At 53.1% G+C, this 26,371-nt stretch overlaps 1 protein-coding gene across 3 annotated transcripts; it reads left to right on the forward strand.

The window, feature by feature from the left end:
* The first annotated feature begins 66 nt into the window (after positions 1–66).
* MVK (mevalonate kinase) lies at positions 67–24,397 on the forward strand. Of its 3 annotated transcripts, none has more exons than XR_004176194.1 (11): positions 68–183; positions 1,121–1,212; positions 2,295–2,442; positions 6,680–6,824; positions 8,261–8,416; positions 12,410–12,513; positions 13,121–13,166; positions 17,075–17,165; positions 17,542–17,658; positions 20,358–21,208; positions 21,333–21,443. XR_004176194.1 is itself a non-coding variant. In XM_031650736.1 (11 exons), the coding sequence occupies exons 2-11, from the start codon at positions 1,135–1,137 to the stop codon at positions 22,827–22,829; spliced, it is 1,191 nt and encodes a 396-aa protein (XP_031506596.1). In that variant the 5' UTR covers positions 68–183; positions 1,121–1,134; the 3' UTR covers positions 22,830–24,397. The 3 variants fall into 3 exon arrangements, 2 of the variants coding, with proteins under 2 accessions (XP_031506597.1, XP_031506596.1); XM_031650736.1 differs by lacking the exon at positions 20,358–21,208 and adding an exon at positions 22,678–24,397 and having other exon boundaries at positions 21,333–21,486; XM_031650737.1 differs by lacking the exons at positions 17,542–17,658; positions 20,358–21,208 and adding an exon at positions 22,678–24,397 and having other exon boundaries at positions 67–183; positions 21,333–21,486.
* Positions 24,398–26,371: the final 1,974 nt, after the last annotated feature.

Here is a 26,371-nt window from a genome sequence, read left to right on the forward strand (position 1 = left end):
GTTCAAGTCTATTGGTAAAGGTACGCCAGACTTGCGCGCTCTGATTGGCTGGGCTGAAGGCCAAGGCACCTCCCCTTGAGGCACGGGCGCTCTAGGCTGCAGGAGTCCGGGAGCTGCTCAGGCTCCGGCGCGGAGTGGCGGCAGCCGGGGCCTGGGCGGCGGCGGCGGCGTCGGCGGCGGCAGGTGAGAGGCCGGGGTTGCGGGGCCGGGTGGCGCGAGGTCCTAGACCCAGGACGGCCCTGAGCCGGGCGCCCAGTTTCTGTGGCTCAGTTTCTCCAGCTCTGAGAGTCAGCCCCGAGGGGTCGGCGACCTCAATCTTGACAGTCGTGATTTTGAGCTTGGGACAAGCAAGGGGATTCCCCGCTCTGAGCCTCAGTTTTTCTAAGAAGTGGGGATCACGATAGTACTTAGCTCGTAGTGCACTTGAATCTTAGCGTAAGGTAATCGACGTAAAACCTTAAGCGGAGAATAATTTTGCGTTATTTATAAAAGTGTAAATTGCACACACCTGTAGACCCTGCAAGCCCCTTTCTAGGACTCTGTCCTGCAGAAATACTCATTTAAGTGTGCAGAACGAGGCGTACTGGGTGTTTTCTGTGGCCTTGTTTATAATCGTGACACGTTGGAAACAGCCTAAATGTCCAGCAAAGAGTTCTTTCTGCTCCATGATTTCATGTAATTTCTACTTTCAGTAGTAGTAGTTGTAAAAGCTGAAACGAAGAACAGAGCCAGTAATAAGTAGCTCTCAGTGATTGAATGATTAGTAGGTGCCAGACACTACTAAGTGTTTCCCTTGAGTTAATTTAACCTTCCTAACATCCACTGAGGTGCGTACGGTTATTTTCTGTCCATATAACGTGTTGGGAAACCGATGTTCATACCCGTTTAAGTGAGTTAGCTAAGACGACATCACTGGGGAGTGGAATAGCTGGGATTTGAACCCAGATCTGTTGCATGTGTCCAGTTGATTGCTGCATTGCCTTTCTGGCACATAGCAAGTGCTGGACGGTGACTACCTTTTTTGTTATTATGATGGGCTTGAACTAGGTGTTCTAAGATCTCTTCTTGATGGTTCTGACATCTGGAGATCTTTGCTCTTCTCACTGGCTTTCCCTTTTAGGATTCCCAGGAGCCATGTTGTCAGAAGTCCTACTGGTGTCTGCTCCGGGGAAAGTCATCCTTCATGGAGAACATGCTGTGGTACATGGCAAGGTACAAAGCCGTTAGAGCCTTTAAGGATTGGGTACCCCTTCTCCCTGATACTAATTTTGCAGGACACCTGAAGCACAGCTTGGGAGCAGATCAGAGATGTCAGTTTCTCCCCAGCCAGGCAAGGAAAAGGTATCTAATGCCCACTGAAGGGATTCTCAGGCCTCACTCGGTATGATAGCAAAAAGATGGTATATGAAGCCCTATGAGTGGAATGAGATCACCTAGGAGTGAGCTTTGATGCAGAAGGAAGAGGTTTGAGAACTGAGCTCCGGGGCACTAAGACATGGAGAAGTTGGAAGGATGATCTAGCAAAGGAGTCGGAAACATCCATTACCTCATTTTACCCTTACCCCCAAGGCATACCCTTTTATTATCCTGTTTTACAAATGTGCAAACCGAGGCTTAGGAGAGAAGTGGTAACTTGATCCAAGTCCTATATACCTTGGTAGAGCTTGGTGTGAACCTAAGTCTGTCTTAGGTTCTACTCCTGCTGCACTCTGCTTTTTTTTTTTTTTTTTCCCTGAGACAGAGTCTTGCTCTGTCGCTGGAGCGCAATCTTGCGATCACGGCTTACTGCAGCCTCCAACCTCAGCCTCCCGAGTAGCTGGGACCACAGGTGTGTACCACCACACCCCACTAATTTTTTCTTTTATTTTTTTTGTAAAGACATGGTTTGACACCAGGCTGGTCTCAAACTCCTGGGCTCAAGTGATCCTCCTGCTTTGGCCTCCCAAAGTGCTGGGATTACAGATGTGAGCCACCACACCTGGCCTCTCACTGCTATTCTTTATGTTCTTATATTTCTCATTGAAAACATGGTGATTATGGGGAAGTGATTCCTTGGTGTTGAGAACCTGTGAAATTTTTCAGGAAGAAGGCAAAGTGGATGTTAACTTTTAGTTGATCGATGGTGGCTGTCCCCAGGCTTAGTGGGAGAGCGTGCCAAAGTTGATTAGCAGTGTCTGGCAAGGGCATGGCTGGGAGTGGCCTCTGTGCTCATGTTTGCTCTCTTGTTAGCATGTGGGCCCTGGCTCCTTTGCCACTCACCCTCAGGCTTATGGCTTTTGTCCTTTATTCTACAGGTAGCACTGGCTGTAGCCTTGAACTTGAGAACATTTCTCCGGCTTCAACCCCACAGCAATGGGAAAGTGGACCTCAGCTTACCCAACATTGGTATCAAGTGGGCCTGGGATGTGGCCAGGCTTCAGCTACTGGACACAAGCTTTCTGGGTGAGTGCAAGGAGGAGAAATCGTAAGAGCCTTACCAGAGGTGGCGAGAGCCTACAGAGAGGGCAGCTGGCCAGGTATTCCAGGCTGTCCCCAAGGGAGCCAGGGGCCAGCTATTGCCAGCGTGTTTTCTACCCTGACCTTATAAAATTAGCTTCACTTATTTATTTTTTTTAATTTAAAAGTGTAAAACAATGCATTGGATCTGTGTGGGCTGTTGTGGACAGATCATCAAGGCCTATTGTTGAGTGAAAAAAGTGCAAAACAGCAAACATAGGTATTTAAGTATAAATATGTGTATAAATGATAGAAAAGATCTCGGGGACATAGACATCAGATTGCCTGTGGCAATTAGTTCTCCTGGGAGAGACCTGGGGCCAGAGAGTAGACAAAGGGACACATGTTTTAAATGAGGAGAATATATTGGCATTTTGTATAATTAAAAATTAATAAAAGTAGGCTGGGCACAGTGGCTCATGCCTGTAATTCCAGCACCTTGGGAGGCCAAGGCGGGCAGATTACCTAAGGTCAGGAGTTCGAGACCAGCCTGGCCAACATGGTGAAACCCTGTCTCTACTAAAAATACAAAAATTAGCTGGGTGTGGTGGCACATGCCTGTAATCCCAGCTACTCAGGAGGCTGAGGTAGGAGAATCGCTTGAACTTGGGAGGCAGAAGTTGCAGTAAGCCGAGATCGTCCATTGCACTCCATCTCAAAAAAAAAATTAATAAAAGTAAAAGTTACCTATGCTTATTATTGGAAGATATGGTCAATGCTGGGACATTGTTTTTTTTTTTTTTTTTTTTTTTTTTTTGAGACGGAGTCTCACTCTGTCCTCCAGGCTGGAGTGCAGTGGTGTGATCTCGGCTCACTGCAAGCTCCGCCTCCCGGGTTCACACCATTCTGCTGCCTCAGCCTCCCAAGTAGCTGGGACTACAGGCACCCACCACCTTGTCCGGCTAATTTTTTGTATTTTTGTAGAGACGGGGTTTCACCATGTTAGCCAGGATGGTCGCGATCTCCTGACGTCGTGATCTGCCCGCCTTGGCCTCGCAAAGTGCTAGGATTACAGGCGCGAGCCACCGCACCCGGCGGGACATTGTAATTTTTAAAATCACTTATTATTCCCCTTCTCCTTTCTCTGACCCCAGTAATGACTCCAAGCATTTTGGCATTAATCCTTCTGGGTGATTTTCTGTAGATGGATAGAAAGATTGATAGAGACAGGGAGATATCTTGGTTTTTTAACCAAAATTGGGTCAGGCCATATAAACCATTCAAAAATACCTGTTCTTTTCTTTTGTGTGTCAGGTGTGTGTGCTGATTTTTGGCAGCACTGTGAAGATTTCATCCACTCATAAGCAGGCCAGCTTTTTCCATCAGTGGAGTCCCCTGCACCTGCCCCAGAGCTGACGTGTGTTTTCTGTTCTCAATTTACTGTCTGCTCCCTGGGCTGAAGCCTTGCTTTTTGGAACAGTGTTTCTCAGCCAGGGTGGAATAAATGAGAATCTTCTTGGGTTTTTTTCTTAGACTGCACCTGAACCATTGATACCTGCTTCCCGTTCCCCATGAGAAACTACAGTCACTCCCATATGCCATATGGGGATGGAAGAAGAGCTGAAAATTCTCATTTCACTTGCTGTTGAGACAGGGTCTTGCTGTGTTGCCCAGGCTGGTCTGGAACTCCTGGCCTCAGGAGTTTTCCCACTTTCCCAAAGTGCTGGGGTTATAGGTGAGAGCCACTGTGCCTGGCCAAAATCCTCATTTTAGAACAACACTTTTTTTTTTTTTCTTTTTTTTGAGACAGAGTCTTGCTCTGTCACCCAGGCTGGAGTGCAGTGGCGCGATCTCGGCTCACTGCAAGCTCCACCGCCTCCCGGGTTCACGCCATTCTCCTGCCTCAGCCTCCCGAGAAACTGGGACTACAGGTGCCCGCCACCACACCTGGCTAATTTTTTTTCGTATTTTTAGTAGAGATGGGGTTTCACCGTGTTCGCCAGGATGGTCTCGATCTCCTGACCTCTTGATCTGCCCGCCTCGGCCTCCCAAAGTGCTGGGATTACAGGCGTGAGCCACTGTGCCCGGCCTAGAGCAACACTTTTTAACCTCATCATATCTTGGAATCACCCAGGAGTTTTTGTGATTGTGGATGTTGTTTTTGTTTTTACCAATACAGATGGACTTCTGGCTCTGCCCCTGTCTTATTGGGAGTTGGTAGTGGTGGTAGGAGTTTTTGAAAGGGTTTCCCTGGACGATTCTGGGGACGCCTCAGTTAAGAGGCACTCCTTTGGAGCGTGCGTCTGGAGCGTTCCAGCCAGAACACATGGAACTTGCTTTCCATAGTGCACAGGGCCGCCCAGCCAGACCAGAAATGTCCCGTGAGAACCAGCTGCAACTTGTGTATGTCAGTAGCTTGGGGTGGAAGCAGCCAGGTGTGGGGGACCATGTCTCGGACCACTCCGACTCCCTTGGTGACCCTGGGCAGGTCACTTCACCCTCTGGGCCTGGGAGCAGAGACATGTTTCCTGACTGAGGGCTGCCGTGAGGATCTGACGACACTGGAGGCGGGCACTAGGGGTGCAACACAGGTGCAGTATGTAGGTAAGGGCGTGTGAGTTGCGGAGCCTTGGGAGACACACCATTTTCTAGGTTGCAAAGATCTACCATCTTTTGTTCAGTGTCCTTTTGCTCCCTCCTGATAGTCATAAACATTGAACATTTTTTTTTTAGAGGCAGGATCTTACTATGTTGCCCAGGATGGTCTCAAATTCCTGAGCTCAAGTGTTCCTTCTGCCTCAGCCTCCTGAGTAGCTGGGAATATAGGCACCTGCCACTGCACCCTGCTACTACAGTGAGCACTTACTGGACACTTATGCATACCAGGCACTAAGTGTGTTCACATATGTTAGCACACTTAGAATTCTCCAGCATTCCCTGGGAATAGGTGGTGGTATTCGTCCCCATCGTACAGATTTGAAAATTAAAGTTCAGAGGTCCAGTGGCTCAGGTTACACTTGTTGGTGATACTGAAAGGATTCAGACCTAGGTTTCTCTAAGCCGCAACATCCAGGCTCTTAACAACTGTTCCATCTCAATTACAGAGCTCTGAAATACCCGGGTTCTCAATAATGTCATGACTTGGCCATTTGAGTATATCATTAATCCATTCAACACATATTTGCCCAGCACTTAATCAGTGCCTGAAATTTCCTAAGACACGCATGCCCAATTCCATTTCCCAGTCCCTTGAGAATCTGACCTGAGGCTCAGCGAGTGATTTGTAAAGGTAAGCTGGCCAGACAGGCTCTGCTTTCTCAGTGTCTCAGAGGAAAGTGGCCCAGGTTCCTGCACATCCCTGGGAAAAACCTGCCTCACCCTCCCCTTCTGCCCAGGCAATGCCTCGCATTTACGCTGTCCTATTCCTGATGATTAGCTTTTGAAAGAGGGAAATATTTTGGGTGGTAACTTAATACTCCTTTGATTTTTGGTTTTATACAATGGAAGATGAAACCTAGGCCCTTGTGTGATTGAGCCAGCATTCTCTGTGTGTGTCTGTGTGTGTGTGTTAAGGCTACTTTTTTTGTTTTTTTTTTGAGACAGGGTCTCACTCTGTCATGCAGGATGGAGTGCAGTGGTGCGACCACAGCTCACTGTTGCCTCGACCTCCTGGGCTCAAGTGATCCTCCTGCCTCCGCCTTCCAAGTAGCTGGGACCACAAGTGTGCACCACCATGCCTGGCTAGTTTTTGTACTTTTTGTAGAGTTGGGGTTTTGCCATGTTGCCCAGAGTTCAGTCTCAAACTCCTGGGCTCAAGTGATCTGCCCACCTCAGCCTCCGAAAGTTCTGGGATTACAGGCGTGAGCCACTGCACCTGGCCTTAAAACTACTGTTAATTAAGCACTTACTACATGCCAGGTGTTGTGCTAAAAAGTTTACACGCCCTATTTAACTTTACATTCATGACAACCTTGTGAAGAGGCACTGTTGTTATTCCTGTTTTACCAAGGTGGAAAACAGGTTCAGGAAGGTTAAGTCACATGGCTAGTAAATGGCACACTTGGGACTCAAACCTAAGTCTGCCTAAAGCCAATGAACAGACTTGGGTGTGGTGTTCAGACCATAAATTCATGTCCATCCATGTTCCGATTCCAGTGACTAGCTGACTTTCTGTATTCTGTTGTTTGTAAAACACCAGAGGCCCTCTCACCTACCTGTGTTTGCTTGTTTGCCTGTGAAACAGAGCAAGGTGATGCCACAACACCCACCCCAGAGCTAGTGGAGAAGCTGAAGGAGGTGGCAGGCTTGCCTGACGACTGTGCTGTCACCGAGAGCCTGGCTGTGCTGGCCTTTCTCTACTTATACCTGTCCATCTGCCGGAAGCAGAGGTGTGTGTGCGGTCTGGGGAGGGAGTCCAGATTCAGCCTCCCATGGAGAAACAGGAAGGGTTTCTGTCATTGCTGCTGGAGAACGCACATGCTCTCTTCTAGAGCAGCAGCCATTGGCTGTCCTCACCACATGCCAGGCACCCTGCCAGACATGGTAATATGGCATGCCTTTTTTTTGAGACAGGATCTGTCTGTCGCCCAGGCTGGAGTGCAGTGGTATGATCTCAGCTGACTCCAGCCCTGATCTCCCAGGCTCAAGTGATCCTTCCACCTCAGCCTCCCAAGTCACTGGGACCACAGGTGCACATCACCATGCCTGGCTAATTTTTAAATATTTGTAGAGATGGAATCTCACTATGTTGCCCAGGCTGGTCTCAAACTCCTGGGCTCATGTGATCCAACTGCCTTGGCCTTTGAAAGTGCTGGGATTACAGGCATGAGCCACCGCACCCGGCCCCAACCAGCCCCTCTGTTTTTTTTTTCTGTCCAGAACCCAAAGGGAAAACCTCAGGGGGCAGCCCTTCCCTTGAGCAGCAGATGCTGGTTCAGTGGCCAGGCCCTGTGCTCAGGACACATTTGGAAATGGCCTGATAATTGCTGTCCAAAGGAGAATTTCAACTTGAGAGGCATGTCCCCTTAAGTGGGTAAAGGGCATTCCAGAATCTTCCAGTCTGGGTGGGGTGGGTGTGTGGAATTTGGAGACGCACTTTCAGTATTGCAATTTTCGTATTTAGGAAATGGGAGAAGTACTTCTTGGAAATTACCAAACACGAAGTTTGACAGTTCTCATTTGGGGGAAATACATGTAAGATAAAGTGATTCGGACCTTTCTGGTGATCAAAAGCAGACCCACGTTACACATGGTTGGGGAGCACCATCTGGTGGGAGAGGCCCCCGGTGAACACACAATCCTAGCGTGCTGTGATGAGGCAGTGGTGGAAGGAGGGCATGCAGGAAGGAGGTCCTAGAAGGGGAGCCAGGAGGGTCTTTGAGGGTAGCTAGGGAAACTCACAGTGGAAGCGACATTTGATAAGGCCTTGAAAGATGGGTAGGGATTTCTCTGGGGGATAAGGAGGTGCAAGGCTATTGCAGGCAGAGGGGCTAGCATGTGCTCAGAGCAGGCCCACAGAAACACCTAGCATGTGAGCACAGGAAGGAGGTGGGAGAAAGGGGTTGACGGCTTGTCAGGTGCTTCTGGGAAGGGCTCTGGTTGGGTGACCCAGGGATTTAAATGAACTTGGTACCTGTTTCCTAGTTGTCTGATTCACCCTGAGTTCCTGATGTTCAGTAGGGATACATTTGGGGTCGTGAAGTCTCCCCCAGTTGAGAAAACTGGACCAGATGCTTGGAATCAGGCCTAGCCCCGGCCCCTGGTTCGGTGCTGGCATCGCACTGCCCTGTAGGAGAGTCACGTTTTGCACCCTGGTGTGTTTCAGGGCCCTGCCGAGCCTGGATATCGTAGTGTGGTCAGAGTTGCCCCACGGGGCGGGCTTGGGCTCCAGCGCTGCCTACTCGGTGTGTCTGGCAGCGGCCCTCCTGACTGTGTGCGAGGAGATCCCAAACCCGCTGAAGGATGGAGATCGCGTCAACAGGTAACCGTGGTCCTCACCTGGCCACTGTCCCTCCCACGCAGCAGGACGGGGCGTGGCTTCTGTCACAGGGACCTCACCACCTCCCTGTGAGGTGGGAGGGGTCTTGGTGGCCATTTTACAGATGAGGAAGCTGAACCCTGAGAAGTCAAATGGCTGGCCCAGGGCCACACAGCTAGTGCTGGCAGAGTGGGATTTGAACTCAGAGTCTGAGCTTTTCTCTCCTGCTCTCCACCACCTCTGCTCACCCCCATCTTGGCTCTGTTGGGTTCAAGCGCCCATGGTATGGTAGAAAGAGCTGGAGTCCAGATCTGGAGGGCAGTGGGTTAGATGAACTCTCGCACCTCTGCATTGACTCACGTTAGGGACAGTGTCCTCTGTATGGTAATGACGGTGCCCTAGGGGTGACTGTCCAGTTTTACCACACGGTTATGAAAGACACTAGAGTGTGCTGAGAAATCCACGTTAGGGGATGTGTCCATTAGACTAGGACATTTCTCCTCCTCCGGGGCCATCTCCATGAAGGGCGTGTCACCTCTCTGTGTTCCTACTGGTGGAGGACCACGTGAGTCAGTGAGACCTGTCAAGACAGGCTTGACCACAGACCATTTCCGTCATTAGGAGAATGTGCCTTGAGAAACCACCCAGTGCACAGAGGTTATGCAGTTTGTCCCGGGACCAGGAGTTGTGGATGAGGCCCCTAAATGCAGAGCTCTGTCGTCTTCCTGGGCTTGTTTTTTTGCTGTTGTTGTTTTCTGAGCTTGGTTTTGTTTGTTTGTTCATTTGTTTTTTTGAGACGAAGTCTCGTTCTGTCACCCAGGCTGGAGTGCAGTGGTGTGATCTTGGCTCACTGCAAGTTCTGCCTCCAGGTTCAAGTGATTCTCCACGGGCCGACAGACTGGCCCTGCCTTTCAAAAGGCAGAGGGTGACGGTGCGTGTGTGTGCATGCATGTGTGTATGTTCTTATGCTGCTTCCAACCATTTCTCCCACTTTGCCCTGAAGGCCAGTCATTCCTTCTCAGAACCCTTAGGGAGAGGAGACCCCCCACCCCACCCCACTGCCCATCATGTGTTTCTGAGTCGGAAAGGACTGGAGCCCAGTCTCCTTTGAAGACTCAAATCTGAGCCTCCTAAAAAACAAACCATGTAGAGCAGGAGGAAGACTCACGTTTGTTGAGAGGGCCAGGCCCTGGGCTAGATCAACTGCCTGAGTTACTTTCCCCCGCCTCCATCACTCACTTCTTCCCACGCACGCTGCCACCTGTTGGTCCCTGGAAAGAGCCAGCCAGCCGTGGTGTGGTTCCAGTGCTGCACAGGTGGTGTGTCTGTAATGCACCCCACACACACCTTGCTCAGCTGGCTCCCCTTGTCCTTCAAGCACCCCACCCCCGCCCCCACAATTCAGCCCATAGTACTCTTACAGAAACACCTGCTTTGTAGTCACATATTGCAGTGTCATGGATTTGTTTGTATTTGAATCCTGATTGCTTACTGACCTTCACTTTCTCCATTAGACTCTAATCTCTAAGAAGTTAGGGACCTTGTCTGTTTTGCTTCCGACTAGGAGCTTAGTCACAGGCACATAGCAGTTGCTCAATAAATGCTGAATGAATGAGTGTATCTTGTTGGCACCATTAAGTTAGTAGCTAAGAGCTTGGGCTCCAAGTCAGCAGATGTGGTCCTGACCCAGCAGTGAGTAGCACGGTGATTTCCAGGATGCTGTTTGACCCATACAAGCCTCAGTTTCCGCTTCTGTAAGAAGCAGGATAATTATCGTACCTTCCCTGTAGGGCACAATTGGGAGGATTATGGACCATTTTTCAATGGTCCATTTAAGAAAGCATTTAGCACAATGTTTGGCACATGCTAATCTAGTATGTTAACTGATGTTAACTCATTATTAATCATAGTCTCACAGCTACCATGTGAGTTGCCAAGTCCGTAAAAATCCTTGTTTGGCAGATGAGGAAGGAGACTCAGAGCAGGTAATTGACTTGCTCAGGGCTCCACAGCAAGTAAGTGATTGAACCAGGCCCCCCAGGCGCTGTGACCCCAGACGGCCTATTTTTTGGGGAGCACATCCTATCTCCTGGGCATTACACAAAGTGCTTGTGTGTTTTTTCCATCTCAATATCCTCGGTGAGATAGACCCTTTTTTTTTTTTTTTTTTTTTTTTTTTTTGAGGCGGAGTCTTGCTCTGTCCCCCAGGCTGGACTGCAGTGGCGCGTTCTCGGCTCACTGCAAGCTCTGCCTCCCGGGTTCATGCCGTCCTCCTGCCTCAGCCTCCCGAGTAGCTGGTGCTACAGGCGCCCGCTACCACGCCCGGCTAATTTTTTGTATTTTTTAGTAGAGACGGGGTTTCACCATGTTAGCCAGGATGGTCTCGATCTCCTCACCTTGTGATCCGCCTGCCTCGGCCTCCCAAAGTGCTGGGATTACAAGCGTGAGCCACCGCGCCTGGCCAGATAGACACTATTACCCCTGTTTTATGGATGAGAAAACAGAGGGTCTGAGGTGGAGTGGTTGCTCACAGATGCCCAGCGAGTCAGTGGTGGGATGGGTTTCAAAAAGGGCTCACTGGCTGGGCACGGTGACTCATGCCTGTAATCCCAGCACTTTGGGAGGGTGAGGTGGGCAGATCTCTTCAGGTCAGGAGTTCGAGACCAGCCTGGCCAACACAGCAAAAACCCATCTCTACTGAAAATACAAACATTAGCCAGGAATGGTGGCAGGCGCCGGTAATCCCAGCTACTTGGGAGGCTGAGGCAGGAGAATCGCTTGAACCCCGGAGGCAGAGGTTGCAGTGAGCTGAGATCGTGTCACGGCACTCCAGCCTGGGGGACAAGAGCAAAACTCCATCTCAAACAAACAAAACCAGGCTAACCGCTTACTCCATAACTCTGCCACTGAGCCACATCATTCTCAGAGGTCACAAAACCACCTTTAGCTTCTACTGTTTCATGAGGAAGGGAATCTGCAGAAAGGAAACAAAAGCCGAGAGCAAAGAGTGGGGAAGTGGAGTTGGTCATTTTGCCTTGTTCCATACTCATGTGTTTTGGGTCTGTTCACTTAAAGTGTTTGTGAGCCCACACCTGGTCCATGGAAGGCAGTAAGGCCACATGCTTGGGAGAGATCCAGACATGGCTGGGTCCAGCCTGGCCCCCCCAGGGGTGTCTGGGGCTCCTGGGATTTGAATTCATAATAATCGTGCTTTGGATCTACTTGCAGAGCCCTGGGAAACAGTCACACCTCTGCCCGTTCTTCTTAAAGGCAGGCTTGGTTCAGGTGTGGGCGCTTATGCAGAGGTCTGTTATAGTGGCAGTTGCCACCTGCTGCTTGTGGACACCTTGCCATCATTAGACACACATGCAGATAGCCTCTGAGGAGGGTGGCGTTCCCATTCTCCAGAGGAGGAGAGTGAGGCTCAGAGAGGTTAGATAACAGGCTCCGAGTCACTCAGCTAGTAAGAGGCAAAGTAGGGACCAGATGCAGTGGCTCGTGCCTGTAATCCCAGCACTTTGGGAGGCCAAGGTGGGCCAAGTTCTAGACCAGCCTGTCAATATGGTGAAACCCCGTCTCTACTAAAAAATACAAAAATTAGCTGGGTGTGGTGGCGCGCACCTGTAGTCCCAGCTACTCGGGAGGCTGAGGCAGGATAATTGCTTGAACCCAGGAGATAGCCGAAATTGTACCACTGCACTCCAGCCTGGGCGACAGAGTGAGACTCCGTCTTAACAAAAGAAAAAAAAAAAAAGAGGCAAAGTAGGACCATGGGAGTCCAAAGCCCAGGCTGTTTTGACTGCGCCAGGTGGGCTTCAGAGGGAAGGGCAGGTTCAGCACGCTCTGTAGCTGGAGAGGTTCAGAGCGGACTTGTTCTTTCTGAGCTCAAGGGCCCAAACTCCTATGCCCCTTGGCCTCCCCTAGCACAGCCCCAGGTGACCCCTCCCCAGCCCCACTCCTCACTGCCACAGTAAAGATGAACATCTGTGTCTTCAGGTGGACCAAGGAGGATTTGGAGCTAATTAACAAGTGGGCTTTCCAAGGCGAGAGAGTGATTCACGGGAACCCCTCTGGAGTGGACAATGCTGTCAGCACCTGGGGTAGGTGCTGCCTCGGGTTTATTTTTGTTATTTTAAAAATGCTTATTACAATGGTCGGTGCCCAAGAGTCTGTGCCGGTTTGGGAGGAATTGAATCAACGAATTCTGGGAAAAATGAGGGGGGATGGGGAGAAATCTTGGGGCCCTGCCTCACACCCCCTGAATCAGAATCTCGGGGGTAGGACTGGGGCCTGGGAGGCTGCAGCCTCCACGAGCTCCCCGGGGGAGTTGTAGGTTCAGGATGCAGAGCCGTTGCCGTGGAGTTTGCAGACCGCCCAGGTGGCCTCCCCTCTGGTCAGGACTCTTGCTTACAGGGCCCAGATGCTGTGTCCCGGGCCCCACATTCACCATGTGGCCTGTCGGGGGAAGCTGGGCAGTCCAGAAGGAGGGGGACCCAGGAATCCAAGGCCTGGCGAGGGCTTCCTGGTGGGGCTTCGGGGACCTTTTGCCCTCCTGCACCTTTTGTAACTGAAGCTGGGCTGACTCGTTACTTAGTCTGTTTCCTGAATGAGGCAAAGTGAACCCAACCCAAAGTTCAGCCTCTCTCCCAAGTAGCACAGGTGTGTTAGCTTTTCCCACAGCTCTGACCTGCTGACTTTTCTCTTTAGGAGGAGCCCTCCGATACCAACAAGGGAAGATTTCATCCTTAAAGAGGTAACTTGGGGGTGGAGCAGCACATTCAGCCATGGCTGCATCGATGTGTGCAGGGAGCAGAGCTCTGCACCTTTGGGAAGTACCATAGGAGGCAGGTGTCCCTGGCTCTTCGTCCCCCAGTGTGGACCTCACAGTCCACTAGCTGCAAGGAAGGGAGGGGTGGTGGGGGAGACCTGGCAGTTGGTCTTTCCTTCTCCCCTTCAGCTCTTAAATTGCAGAGAGATCAAAAAGGGAAAGTCATGCATGGCTGTGCCTGTAGACCCTCAGCTGCTCATTCATTCATTCCTGTATTCGCTTAGTAAACAAGAATCCATTACTTCCTGTGTTCCCGACGATGCTGCACTGGGGTCTAGGAATGGAGAGATGAAGCTCAGGTGCAGTTTCCAAGGGCTCTCAGTCTGCTTGGGGGCTGGGGCCAGACACACACACAGAAGCCGCCACAGGACAATGTGAGCGACACCATGATGGAGGTACACAGGGCAGAGGCAGGATGGAAGTCAGAGGGAGGCTTGGGAGGGACTCGGAGCAGAAGTGACATCTGGAGACTCTCAGGCTGTTTTATGTTTCTGGGCCCCTCCCGCTGGAGTCGTTGGAATCACAAACGTGCATGTGAGAGTTCAGCATCCTGTGTTGTTTGCACCCACGGCAGAATTGTCGGGTGCCCGGAATGAAACATGGCAGAGGGGAGCCAGGTGCCTTTTTGGCTATTCCCTAAGCCCTCGATTAAGTTGTGGGGTGGTGATTGTCCCAGGGTGCTTTGCCTCCTCCATGGGCCTTTTTGCATCTGTAAGGGTCCTGGGGTTCTCTCTTCTTTACCCAGGGTGGTCTTCATGGATGAGTGGCAGGTTCTGGCCTGCAGCCCCCACCAGCTGGGCCACTCTATTAGTGGCTCAATAACCTGACCTGCCACAGCGCCACACCTGGGCCCCTGGCTGGTTCTCTGGGATCTTCCTGTCTCAGCTCAGCCTCGCCTCCCTTTCCAAGGCTGTGCATCAGGGTTGGCAGCACTGGCACTGTTGAGATTGGGGGCTGGCTTATTCTTTGTGCTGGGGCCACCCTGTGTATTGCCGCCATCCCCAGCCCCTACCCACTAGATGCCAGTAGCACCCTCAGCGTGGCCATCCAAAACATTTCCAGACATTGCTCAGTGTCCCCTGGAAGGCAAAATCACCCTTGCCACCGACCTCTGCACTCCACAGAAGCCAGTAGGAGCATGGACCAGCTTCCTCCGGCTGCTCCGGCAGTCGTTGCCACAAGAGCCTCGGGGATCCAGGTGGAAGCTGGTTTGCTGTTGCACTGGATCCACATGCAACCAGAGGTGGATTGTGTGGAGGATTCTCAAATGCCTGGGCCCTGGCCTGTCCTCAGGAGCCCACGGTCTGATGGGGAAGGCGGTCACTGTAATCGTCAGAAGACACCTGAAGGGTTGTGAAGCTGCTGTGGGTGACAGTGACGGCGTCATAGATGCAGCTGCGGGCCTGGGGAATCATTCATGGAAGTGGTGGCATTTCACTCCTTCAGTGTCTCCTGAGACACTGGAGTGGTGCTTGTGACCTAAGCACTGGACTAGGCCCTGGAGCTAGAAAACTGATGAAGACATGGGCTGGGCACTGAGTGTACAGTCTACTAGGGGCATCAGGAGATGAATGAGGAGGCTTTCCAAAGGGGGTGGGTAGGGGAATGGCCAGGCGTTGCTGGTGTGCTGGGTGGAGGTGCTGGGTCTGCAGGCCTAGGTTTGAGTCCAGCTCTCCCACTTGCCAGCTGGCGCCCTCAGGCAAGTCACTTCTCCGGGACCTCCAGCTCCTCGTTTATGTAAGGGGATCCTGAACACACAATCAGAAGCGGCGGCTCTGAAGTGCTTAGCTCTGCTGGCCGAGTTTATCCATCCTTTCCACAAGTACCATTGAGCACCTACTGTGTGCTGAGCACCGGGGCCTCCACAGGGAACAAAGCAAAGCCCCGCATCCGTGGAACTCATACTTTGTTGGGAGAAAAAATCAGTTGCTCTGTGAGAGCATGTCAGGCAATCTTAAGCATCTTTAGGAAACAAGGCAGGGTCAGAGGCTACAAAGGGAAGGGGGGCTGATTGTATGGGGGTCGGGGGCTGCTAACAAAGGAACATTGAACAGGGACCTGAATGAGTCACACCGCTATGGGGTGGGGCTGGTCCCCAGCAGAGGAAGCGCGGTGCAAAGATCCTGAGGCAGAAGCATGCTGCCTGGCATGTCACACAGTAGCTGGGAGGTCAGGGTGGCTGAGCGGAGTGGGCAGCCCGGGGGAGGGAGGAGAATAGAAGAGGCTGGGGCCATGGCCAAGCCAAGATCACAGGAGCATTTACCAGGCTTACCCCCGAATGGTGGCCGCTGGATGGCGTATGAGCCCTGGATCTGGTGGGGCTGGTGACAGGCCTGTCTGCAGAGGACTTGTCTAAGAAAGATGAAGATGCAACACCCAAACTCCTCCTGCCTGGCTGGATGGGAGCATGGAGCAAACCAACCTTTGCTGCCTGCTGTGGGGTGCCACGGGAGCAGATGGCGGCTTTACAGAGAAGCTGGGGGCCGGACTCCACGTTAATCCCACGGATGGCTTAAGGAGCTTCCCCCCCGCCGCCCCCGCCAACCATGCGTGGTGCCTCACTGTAAAGAAAAAATGCATTGTTTGTGACGTGGATCAAGATGCGGCCTCCCAGAGCGCTGCGCTTTTGAGGAATGGCTTGTCTTAGAAGGGAAGAGAAAAGCCAAATAGAACGTTCATCTTTTGTAAAGTTAAAAAAAAAAAAAAGGGGGCCAGCCTCCAAGACTGAGAATCGATATTAATTTCATGGGCTTATGGGCAGTGAGATGAAGCAGGTTTCTGGCAGCCCTTTCCAGCCCTATTGGATTTTACAGTCTTGAACTGTGAAGAGAGCGAATAAAGGTATCAAGGGCTCTGCCCATCTCCAGCTGTCTCGGGCCAGAGCTCATCCAAATCCCCCACCCTCCATCCCAGCCTACAGTCCTCTGAAAGGCAGGTTGGATGGCAAGAAATGTTGGCTTGGACACTACAAGGACAACTGGGATTGTGGCTTTAGGAGGGATTTACGCAGCTCCTCGGGGGCAGGTGAGGACCACGGGGTCATGCTAGAGAGTCAGCTCAGCGTGGCTGCCTGGGACACGTCTGTGCACCAGGGGGCAGCCAAGGGGATGACTGACTCTAACTACACCTGGTTTTAGACCAGGGCCACTCGTCCGGGCACCATCGAGGTAGGGCAAGAATGGGCTCAGCGTGCTAGGGACAGTCCTGCCTGCATTTACCGAGCCCATGCGTGGCGCTGCCCGCATCAGCTAGCCTGGGCATCTTCCCTCTGCGTGATCCATTTCAGGGCCTGTTGTTTGGTCTAAAACTCCAGCTTCGTGAGGGTGACCCATGCACGTGAGCCTCCGCCCCTCCTTGTGCTCTGCCGTAGCCACTTTGGATTTCTCACTGGATGACTGTGCCGGGTTCCACCACCTCCAGGCTCACACAGGCTGCTCCGACTGCCAGAAATCCTCACCCTTCTAGCTTTGCTTTGGTGGCTTCTTACCTTCCTCAGTTCTCAGTGTCCACGTCATGCCAGGAAAACCTTCTCGGACTTCTCCTGTCTCCCCTCTCCCCTCCCTGGCCCCGGCCCCGAGGCCAAGCTGTGCCTAGTACGTTGTAGGCCCCAGCTGAAGTTGAATGAATAGATGAGCTAGAAGCCAAGGGGCCTGGGATGGAGGCACAGCTGTGGCCTGCAGTGGGAGTCCCATGCTCCCCCAATCCAATGTCACCTCTTGTGCCTCTCTTCTTCCTCTGTATCAGGGTGGGGCGGCTTCCCGGACTGCTCCCAGTCCTGACCCAGCTCCTCCACCTTGAGTTCAGTGTGGACCTTCCTCCTCTTCACCCTGCAGGCCGCCGGCTCTCCAGATCCTGCTGACCAACACCAAAGTCCCTCGCAATACCAGGACCCTCGTGGCTGGTGTCAGAAACAGGCTGCTCAAGGTGACTCATGTTCCCTTCCCGGGCAGGTTTCAGGGTGGCCAGGACACAGTTACATCTGGATTTTCCAGGTTTCCCTCTGGCTGATGGATTCTAGGGGGTGTGGTGGGCATTGGGGCCCTTAGAGAGGTGGTTTCGGCAGAAAGGAAGGTACTATCCATACCCATAGCCTGGCCAGGAAAACAACAGTGATCGGGCTCGTTAGACACACTGACTTTGCAGCTGGGAAGGCAAAAACCAGGCCCAGAAGAGAGGCATTTTCCCCAGAGGATGGGCGCAGGCTGTGGGAACACCTCCTCCCTCCACCCCACTGCTGGGGCAGCTGTGCTGCATCTGCCTCCCCCAGGCCTCACCAGCCATTCCTTCTTTTTTTCTCTAGTTCCCAGAGATCGTGGCCCCACTCCTGACCTCAATAGATGCCATCTCCCTGGAGTGTGAGCGTGTGCTGGGAGAGATGGGGGAGGCTCCAGCCCCAGAGCAGTACCTCGTACTGGAAGTAAGAGGCTGTCTACAGGAACCAGGGTTATTGAGTCCACACCACTGTCCAAGGCAGTGGCTCTGCAATCTGGCTGTGCTCAGAATCCCCTGGAAGCCAGCACATAGAGGCCAGGCCCTGCCTCTGGCCTATGCTCTCAGAAGCCCTTGGCCTGGGCCCAGGTCTGTGTGTGCCACACAAGCGTATGTTATTTTCAGGCCTCTTCCCAGGTGATTCTGAGTAATTGGGAGAGAGCAGGGAAGGAGGTCAGGGCCTGGCTCGTGCTAAGTGCAGTGGAACAGGTTTGGGGTCACGTCTAAGGAGCTCCGGCCCACGTAGGTAGATGGGGATGTGGCTGATAACAGTGCTGTGTCGGTGCAGGGGTGACTTCTTACTTGGTCCTTCTCCTGCTTCATGGGTGCATTCAACAACTACTTGTCAACTGCCTGCTTTGGGTCAGACAGGTCCTAAAATTGTTTTTTCATCATCATAACCCCATCCACTGCCATTTGCATAATTCTAGTGTACAGGTTGTGACCTCGTACTTTGGGTGTGGTTAGGCCTGTGTGTGAATCCCAGCTCTACTTCTGCTGGATGTGTGGCCTCGCTGGAGTGTCTTAAGAATGCTCAGATTAGACGGGCACAGTGGCTCACCTGTAATATAGCACTTTGGGAGGCCAAGGCGGGTGGATCGCGTAAGCCCAGGAGTTCGAGACCAGGCTGGGCAACATGGTGAAACGCTGTCTCTACAAAAAATACAAAAGTTAGCCAGACATGGTGGTGCGTGCCAGTAGTCCCAGCTACTCGAGAGGCTGTGGCAGGAGGATCACTTGAGCCCAGGAGTTCAAGTTTGTACCCTGGGCGACAGAGTGAGACCTTGTCTCACAAAAAAAAGAACACTTGGAGTCTCATGGGTGACACACAAGCACAGTGTCTGGTGTGCCATGAGCTTAGGGAAGCAAAGGGTCCAGGCTGCCCCTGGACACAGTCTAGCTGGCCTGGTGAATATGGGCTGATGTTAGCCAGCTGGCTGCCCTTGCGGAGTGAGAGGATCGGGTGGTCCCCAGCTGCCGTGGCTCTGCAGCAGCCATCAGTGAAGGGACAGGAGGGGACCCCTTTGAGAGGGGTGTGCAATCTCCATGTCACCACAGTCCCCCCTACTCTGTAGTCATTGCCTGGTGCCTCCCGGTCCCCCTGTGGGCATTCGAGTCTGTAGCCCCTGTGCTGAGTGGAAGCTGCCACTAAAAGCTTTTTACAAATCATTTTTTTCACTTGATCCTCACACCCACCTCCCTGTGAAGTAGGTGTCTTACCCCTATTTCACAGATGTCAAAACTGAGGTCTGAAGGAGGACTTCCCCCAAGGTTATCCGGCTAGTAAGTGGCCGAGCCAGGGGTCCAGCTGACAGACTTGTCTGTCCCTTTATTCAACAGATCTGTCGTGAGCACCTACTATGTGCCAGAGTAGAGCCTCCATTGAATTCCTGCGTTTCTGCCCTCATTCCCTCAGTCTTTGTCTTCCTAGCTCTCGATTCCTTCCACGTAGAGAGGAGGGAACGCAGTCCTCCCCGAGTAGGAAATTAATAATGATAGAATACTGCCTAAAATACACCCTGTCGAGCCCCTGGAGAATGCCACAGAACAGCACGTTGATTATACATTGTGTGTATTTTTGGCTGTGGCAGCCGCTGAAATGTGCAACTCGGCTGCTGGACAGCTTTGCACTCAAACCAGCGAACTGTTCTCCTGTGTCACAACCTGTCATCTGATCCTTGACAGATTTTGGATCAGAATGTGACAGGTGTCTGGAACCTGCCTCGGCAACGTGACACCTGGCGCTCAGGCGCAGAGAGCGGCCCCCAGAAGTCTTCTCTCACATCCAGCCCATCGGGCTGCTGAGAGGCACCCGGGGCTGCCACCAGGCCATCAGGCCTGTCAGCTCATTTGTCAAAAGTGCTGAGCTTGGCGCGGGGCGCGGTATGAGGCAGGCTGTCGGGGGGGCCACCCCAACCCTGCCCAACCAGCCGTCCCCACGCGGGACAGCCAGGTAGGCCTCCGCAGAGATGCTTCAGTGATTGGCAGCTCCTGGTATACAGGCGATCCAGGTGCCCCGGAACAGAGCTTCACACAGAAGTGAGGAAAATCAGGAGTGCTCTCAGAGGCAGGGTAGACAGGAGCTTCACGTCAGGCAGACCTGCCTTCCCGTGCCAGCTTGGTACCTACTAGCCCAGTGGGCAAGTCACTTCTCTGAGCCTCTGTTTCCCCTTTTGTAAAGTGGGGATGATGGTAAGGTACCCATAAAAATACTAATAGCACATATCTTGTGCCAGGCATTGGACAGAAAACTCACCTTGTTTCATCTCAGGGCAAAGAAGCAGATACTTTTTTTTTTTTTTTTTTGAGAAAGAGTCCTCTTGCTCTGTTGCCCAGGCTGGAGTGCAGTGGCGCAATCTCGGTTCATTGCATCTTCCACCTCCCAGGTTCAAATGATCCTCATGCCTCAGCCTCCTGCCTAGCTGGGATTACAGGCATGCGCCAACATACCTGGCTAATTTTTGTATGTTTAGTAGAGACGGGGTTTCGCCATGTTGGCCAGGCTGATCTCGAACTCCTGACCTCAAGTGATCCACCCGCCTCAACCTCCCAAAGTGCTGGGATTAAAGGCATGAGCCACCACACCCTGCTGAGGCAGATACTCTTATGACCCTGGTTTACAAGCAGGAGACAGACCCAGCGCAGAAGACCTTGCCCGAGGACACACGACCAAGAAGGGGCAGCACCGAGACTCGAACACAGGCCTACTTGACTCCAAACCCCGTGGTTTTTACTTCCTGATGGCTGGGACTGTGGCTGGGCGTCCATCCTTAGAGCCCCAGCACGTTGTGGGTTAAATGAAATCTAACTACTGGGTGCCTGGGCAGTGAAAGCTGTGAGTTTTATTTTTTCATCCACATGCATCTTGTTAGATCCTTAGAGCAGGAAGTTTACCCTGCATAATTGAAGAAACCTAGACAAACCGCTGTTTCCCTGCTTATGGCCTTGCTGGAGTTAAACCTACTTCTTATTCTGAAACCAGTCCCCAAGGCAGCTGTAGAGAGGCATATTATTTGAAACTTTTTCTCTTGCAAATGACAGAAATCCATTTCAACCAGGCTTTTGTAGAAAAAGAATGTATTGGCTCCCAGCTGAGAAGACCAGAGGTAAATGGCTTCAGGTATAGCTCGATCCAGGGGCTGAACCATTGTGTCGGGAATCTGTCCATCTGCCACGTAATCTCTGACCATGTGGCAAGATAGGTCATCTTGGTGACTTGTGTCTGAATTTAATTATTTTAGCAGCTCTAGTGGAAAGGGGCAGAGAAAACCCGGGACGAGGGCAGGGGGACTGTGATTGGCCCAGCTTGGGCCACATGCCCATCTTTGATCAGTCACCAGTGCCAGAGGCTTCTGTGACCAGCCCTAGGATATGTGCTGAGTGCTGTGGTGAAGGTATGCTCAGCTCTACCCAAGCTCCATGAGAAACGCTGCAGGGGAGAAGGATTCTTTTACAAGTGGAGAGGGCCAGCGTGCCAGGTAGGCGAAACTGTTAGCTGTCTCCAGCCAACAACTGTCAGATGGACGAGGCAGGCTCAGGGGTGGGCACAGGACCTTGGCCTCAGGCAGGCCAAGTGGGAAAAGATGGAACCTTCTCCCCTAGGAGCTCATTGACATGAACCAGCACCATCTGAATGCCCTTGGTGTGGGCCACGCCTCTCTGGACCAGCTCTGCCAGGTGACCAGGGCCCGCGGACTTCACAGCAAGCTGACTGGTGCAGGCGGTGGTGGCTGTGGCATCACACTCCTCAAGCCAGGTATCCCGGGGGTAGGTGGGCCAGGCTGCCAGCCTGGGCTCCTAAGAGGGGTCCACCTGGAGAATTCCCTTGAAAGGAAAAAGAGACCTGGAAACAGGTCTCAGCTCTGCTGTGTGGCCTTGGGCAAGTTAATTAACCTCTCTGGGTCTTGGCTTTCCTCCTTGGTAAAATAAGGATGAGAGTATCTAGCTTGCAAGATCATTGCCCAGATTCAAGCAGGAAAGTGCACCTAGAGAGCCTGGTGCAGGGCTGGGCTAGGGCTGGGGCTCCTGTCATCGGGGCTGTCCCCACAAGCTTGGGAAGTAACCAGGGCATTGTCACTCTCCACGTCTGCCTCACCTTGCCCCACTTGTACCCCTTGACGTGGTCAGGATGGGGTTGATCTTGCTACAGAACAAAAGGTTTTCCTTCCCGTTGGTCTGGAGAAAGAGCAAGACCGAGTAACCACCTGACACCTACCTCTGCCCTCAGGCTCGCTCCTGATCTACAGTAGGCACTAACTGTTCCCACCTGTCTCAGTTTCCCTCTGTGCTCCTTGTCCCCTCCTTCCTGGTCTCCCTTCTCTTTCTCTTTTGTCTTTATTTCCTCCTCTCTGTTCTTCAGCCTTCTTTTCCCCTCTGTTTTGCACTGAACCCCCTTCGGCTCCAGGCATCCCCTCACCCTCCGTGATGGCTCCCAGGCCTCAGGAGGTGGCCACATCCTCACTCCAGCCGACCCCGACTGTTGGTTCCTAGTTCAGAGCCCATGACGATGGTGGAACTTGACATTTCTGGAGTGTGCCCGCTGTGCCAGGTGTTGTGCCAGGCACTTTACCTGCGTTATTTCCTTTAAGCCTCCCTGGGGTCTGCATGGGGGAGGCATCATGATTCCCATTCCCAGATGAGGAGACTGAGACCGAGAGAGGGGAAGTCACTTGTCTGAGGCCACATGGCCAGTACAAGGCAAGGCCAAGTCCTGTGACTTGAGAGCCCATGTTTTTAATTCTTGCTCCCTAAACCCCTGGGGGTACAACGCTGGGCATTCCGGTGCGCAGAGGGGCTGCAGGTAACCATGGGCCTCATGGGCCTGTTGGCTCAGGTGGGGTCACAGCCAGGAAGGCACAGCAGGAAGGCCCGGGCTTTTGCCTTGAATATGATGAGCTTCTCCCTCAGAGCAGCGTTTTCAAGGGTGACCTGCCTTCCCTCCCCACAGGGCTGGAGCAGCCAGAGGTGGAGGCCACAAAGCAGGCCCTGACCAGCTGTGGCTTTGACTGCTGGGAAACCAGCATCGGTGCCCCCGGTGTCTCCATCCACTCAGCCACCTCCCTGGACAGCCGAGTCCAGCAAGCCCTGGATGGCCTCTGAGAGGAGCCCACGACACTGCAGCCCCACCCAGATGCCCCTTTCTGGGTTATTCTGGGGGCTGCAATTTGCCCCTGTGCTGCCCAGCGGGCGCCCAGCTCCTGACACTGCTGGAGAGGCCCCAGCCGCTTGGTGATGCTGGCCGAGCTCTGCACAGTCCCAGCGGTGGGACCTACAGAGGCACGGTCTGCGCTCTGCATCCTCTGAAGCCAGCTGAGCAGGAGGCCTAGGAGGGTCCTCTGAGGCTCCAGACCTGAGACAGACGGGCTGCTTTCCCGAAGCTCCCACGGTCCCATCTGCTTCAGGCCCCGGCCTTGGCCTGTGTTCTCCCTGGCCGCCTGGGTCGGATGCTCAGATGCTGGGGCCCGGTTCCCGGAGAAATGTGCCTTCTATCTCCCTCTGCAGGGACCGCCCCCGTCTCGCAGAGCCAGGTCTCTCCCTCCTCCTCCAGGAAGCCTTCCCCTACCCCTTGTCTCCCCTCCCTCCCAGAGCACCTGCTGTCTGGGTAGCTCACTCAGCACTTGCTGCGGCCTTCCCTTCTACCTAGCGGGACGGGGCTTCCCCAGGGGCTGTCCTGGAGGTGGTGGGCCTGGTTAAATAAGGCAGGGTCCATGTGCAGTTTCTTCCAATCTGTACCTGAGAGGTTTGTGGAAAAGAAAGCAAAGGGGGAATAAAAAGATTTTGTGTCAGCAGTAGACTAGGGAGACTCCAGGCCACTAGCACCTTCCTCCTCTGTCCCTGTCCCCTTTCCAGCTGTTTCCTCCATGGAGCTCTTCAGCAATGGAGGGAAATAAGGGTTTGGGGTCACTTTGTTGTGTGTCTTGGGGATGAGGTGGCTTTTCCTGGATGGCCCTTGCTGGAGAGGGACTGGAACACGGCTCTCAGTCCATCAGCACAACTCCAGGCTGCTGCTGCAGAGGGAGAAGTTGAGCTTCCTAGCTCCAGAATCCCAAGCACCCACGAGAGCACAGACCTGTGTAAGACAGGGAAGTAGAACCTGCCACCGCTCCTGGGCATGCCTTCCTTTCTGAAATGAACTGGCTGGATGGAGAAAACAGACTCAAATGTTCATAGCCCGGGTGCCTGGCACTCCCCACCCCCACCCCCCAGCCCCCTCCGGCCCTGTTTGAACTTTATATTGCAGTCGGCTTGGTGCTTTCTGAAGTGCCATTGTCCATCAGGAAACCCTTGTGGTTGGCGCCTTGCCAGCCAGAACCTCGGAGCCGCGGACCTGCGAAGAGGCCGAGTGGAAAGGTGGGGGGCCTGCGCAGGGATTTCAGGATGAAGTGAAAGCGATTCAGTGCGCGTCTGCCCTTGGCCACTAGGGGGCAGCTGGCGCCCTTCCCTGCTGTTTTCATGGGGAAGGTGAGAGGATCAGGAGCGGAACTCCACCCCCAGCTCAGCCTTGGGCCCTGCCTGGGGTCACTGCTGGGAACGTGTAGGTGAAGGGAGGACAACTGCCCCAGCTTAACTTGTAGAAATGGCCCGAGTTTGATTGCTGTTCCCTGATGGCTGTTCCCTGCCCCTTCCCTTCAAAACGCATCGCATAAAGCAGTAATACTAATACTGAACGCTCACTGTGGGCTAGGCATGTTTACGCATCACCCCTTCTCATCTCTGCCCCGATCTCAGTGTCATTGCTAGTCTCATCCCTGCTTTACAGACCAGGAAACCGAAGCTCAGAGAGATCGAGTAACTTGTCCAAGGCCACACAGCTCATCAGCATGGGAGGCCGGATTCAAACTGACTCCAGAGCCTGCTCTTAGCCCCTATGTGTGTCTGATGGGCTCGGCTCGGTGTGCAGGCTCACTGCGATTTTTTAGCCTTCTGTGCTCGGGCTCGTTTTTCTGGATTCGGATGTACTTGACCAGGGTGAGGCTTGGGCCTGCATGTTTTCCTCCCCACGCGATTTGAATGAGCAACCAGGCCGGAGGCTGCTGTGCCCTCAGTGATGGCGCTGGCTGACAGCCAGCCTCCAGCCTGTAGGAGGTGGGCCTGGAAGCCTCCCCAGTGTTCCATAGATGTCCACAGCAGCTATGAGATGGGTGCAGGGGGCAGAGGCTGAGACCCCCAGAGCCTGTTTGCTCCTCGCAGCCCTCTTTCTCATCCGCTGGGGACAGGATGTCACTCCTGGGGCAGGGGCCAACTCGACACTCCAGTGAAGCGGCTGCCAGTGTGCTTTGGCCAGAGCAGCCTTTCAACCCAGCCACCACTGCGGCCACCATATGGGCCTGGTGTCACACTCCTGGCTACCTTGTAGACAGTTGGCACATGCGGCTGTCACCCCTTTTCATTGCCTATTGCAGTGGTTCTCGCTCTCAGAGCTGCACCTCGGAACCACCTGGGGAGCTTCTAAAAGACCCGCGAATTCCTGACCCCGCCCCAGCTGTTCCAAGTTCATCTGTCTCAGCGGTATCTTTTTGAATAGATAGCTTTTCAAAGCTCCCAGGTGGTTCTAAAGTGTGACCAAGCACCACGTGGTGCTGCACGACTGTGGTCCCAGCTACTCAGGAGGCTGAGGCGGCAGGATCGCCTGAGCCCAGGAGTTGGAGGCTGCAGTGAGCTATGATGGTGCCACTGCACTCCAGCCTGGGTGACAGAGTGAGACCCCATCTCTAAAAAATATTTTTAAAAAGTAATAAAATGCAGCCAACAGGGCTGAAGATACCAAGCCAGATGACTCCAAGGTCATCTCTGCATGCCATTGTGGTGGTTGAGCACTCCAGCCCTGCCCACCCCCGGCCACATGACCCTGGGCAAGACAGCTTACCTCTGGAGGCCACAGCTTCCTCATCGGGAAAGCGGGACTCATACCCACCTTATGGAGGTTTCATGGGGATCACATGAGAAAATACACAGAAGGCACAGTGCGTGGCACATGGTAAGTGCTCAATAAATACTCATAACTGTCTTATGCTAAAAGATAAAGGTGTCTCCCAGAGCCCCACAACTTCAGAATGGTGCACAGAGCTGGCTCAAGACGCCCTGCCCAGATGGTCCAAAGCCCCTGGGTTGAGACCCTTTGGGTCGGTGTTGGAGAAACACACCTAATGCGCACTGGCTTTCTCACCTCCCTGCTTCCTCTCCAAAGAGGCAGTCACATAGCACCGGCGCCCTCTTTGCCTGGGAAACTGCAGTGCCTTTCAAGTCATTAGCTGGAACCGCTCCCAGCCTCTGCAGCCTGAAGTTCTCAGAGAATTCCCTGGTTCTGGCAAGGGTCTCACTTTGGGAGGCAGGCAGGAAATACTGTGGTTCCTTCCAGATAGGGTAGCTGCTGTGATTGCACTGATGTCGTTTCTGTCAGTGAGGAGTCCTTTTTATTTATTTATTTTTGACACTGTCTCACTCTGTTGCCCAGGCTGGAGTGCAGTGGTGCCATCTTGGCTCACTGCAACCTCTGCCCCCCGGGTTCAAGCGATTCTCCCGCCTCAGCCTCCTGAGTAGCTGGGATTACAGGCGTGAGCCTCCACGCCCGGCTAATTTTTATATTTTTAGTAGAGACGGGGTTTCTGCCACGTTGGCCAGGCTGGTCTCGAACCCCTGAC

This window comes from Papio anubis, chromosome 9 (assembly GCF_008728515.1).
Source record: "Papio anubis isolate 15944 chromosome 9, Panubis1.0, whole genome shotgun sequence".
Taxonomy (NCBI): domain Eukaryota; kingdom Metazoa; phylum Chordata; class Mammalia; order Primates; family Cercopithecidae; genus Papio; species Papio anubis.

What these genes read in the sequence shown, in the direction of transcription:
- MVK (XM_031650736.1), top strand. Translation starts at nt 1,135, where the DNA reads ATGTTGTCAGAAGTCCTACTGGTGTCTGCTCCGGGGAAAGTCATCCTT. An exon ending in ACTGGACACAAGCTTTCTGG is followed by an intron (nt 2,443 to 6,679) that starts GTGAGTGCAAGG and finishes CCTGTGAAACAG; the next exon opens with AGCAAGGTGATGCCACAACA. An exon ending in TCAGAAACAGGCTGCTCAAG is followed by an intron (nt 17,166 to 17,541) that starts GTGACTCATGTT and finishes TTTTTTCTCTAG; the next exon opens with TTCCCAGAGATCGTGGCCCC.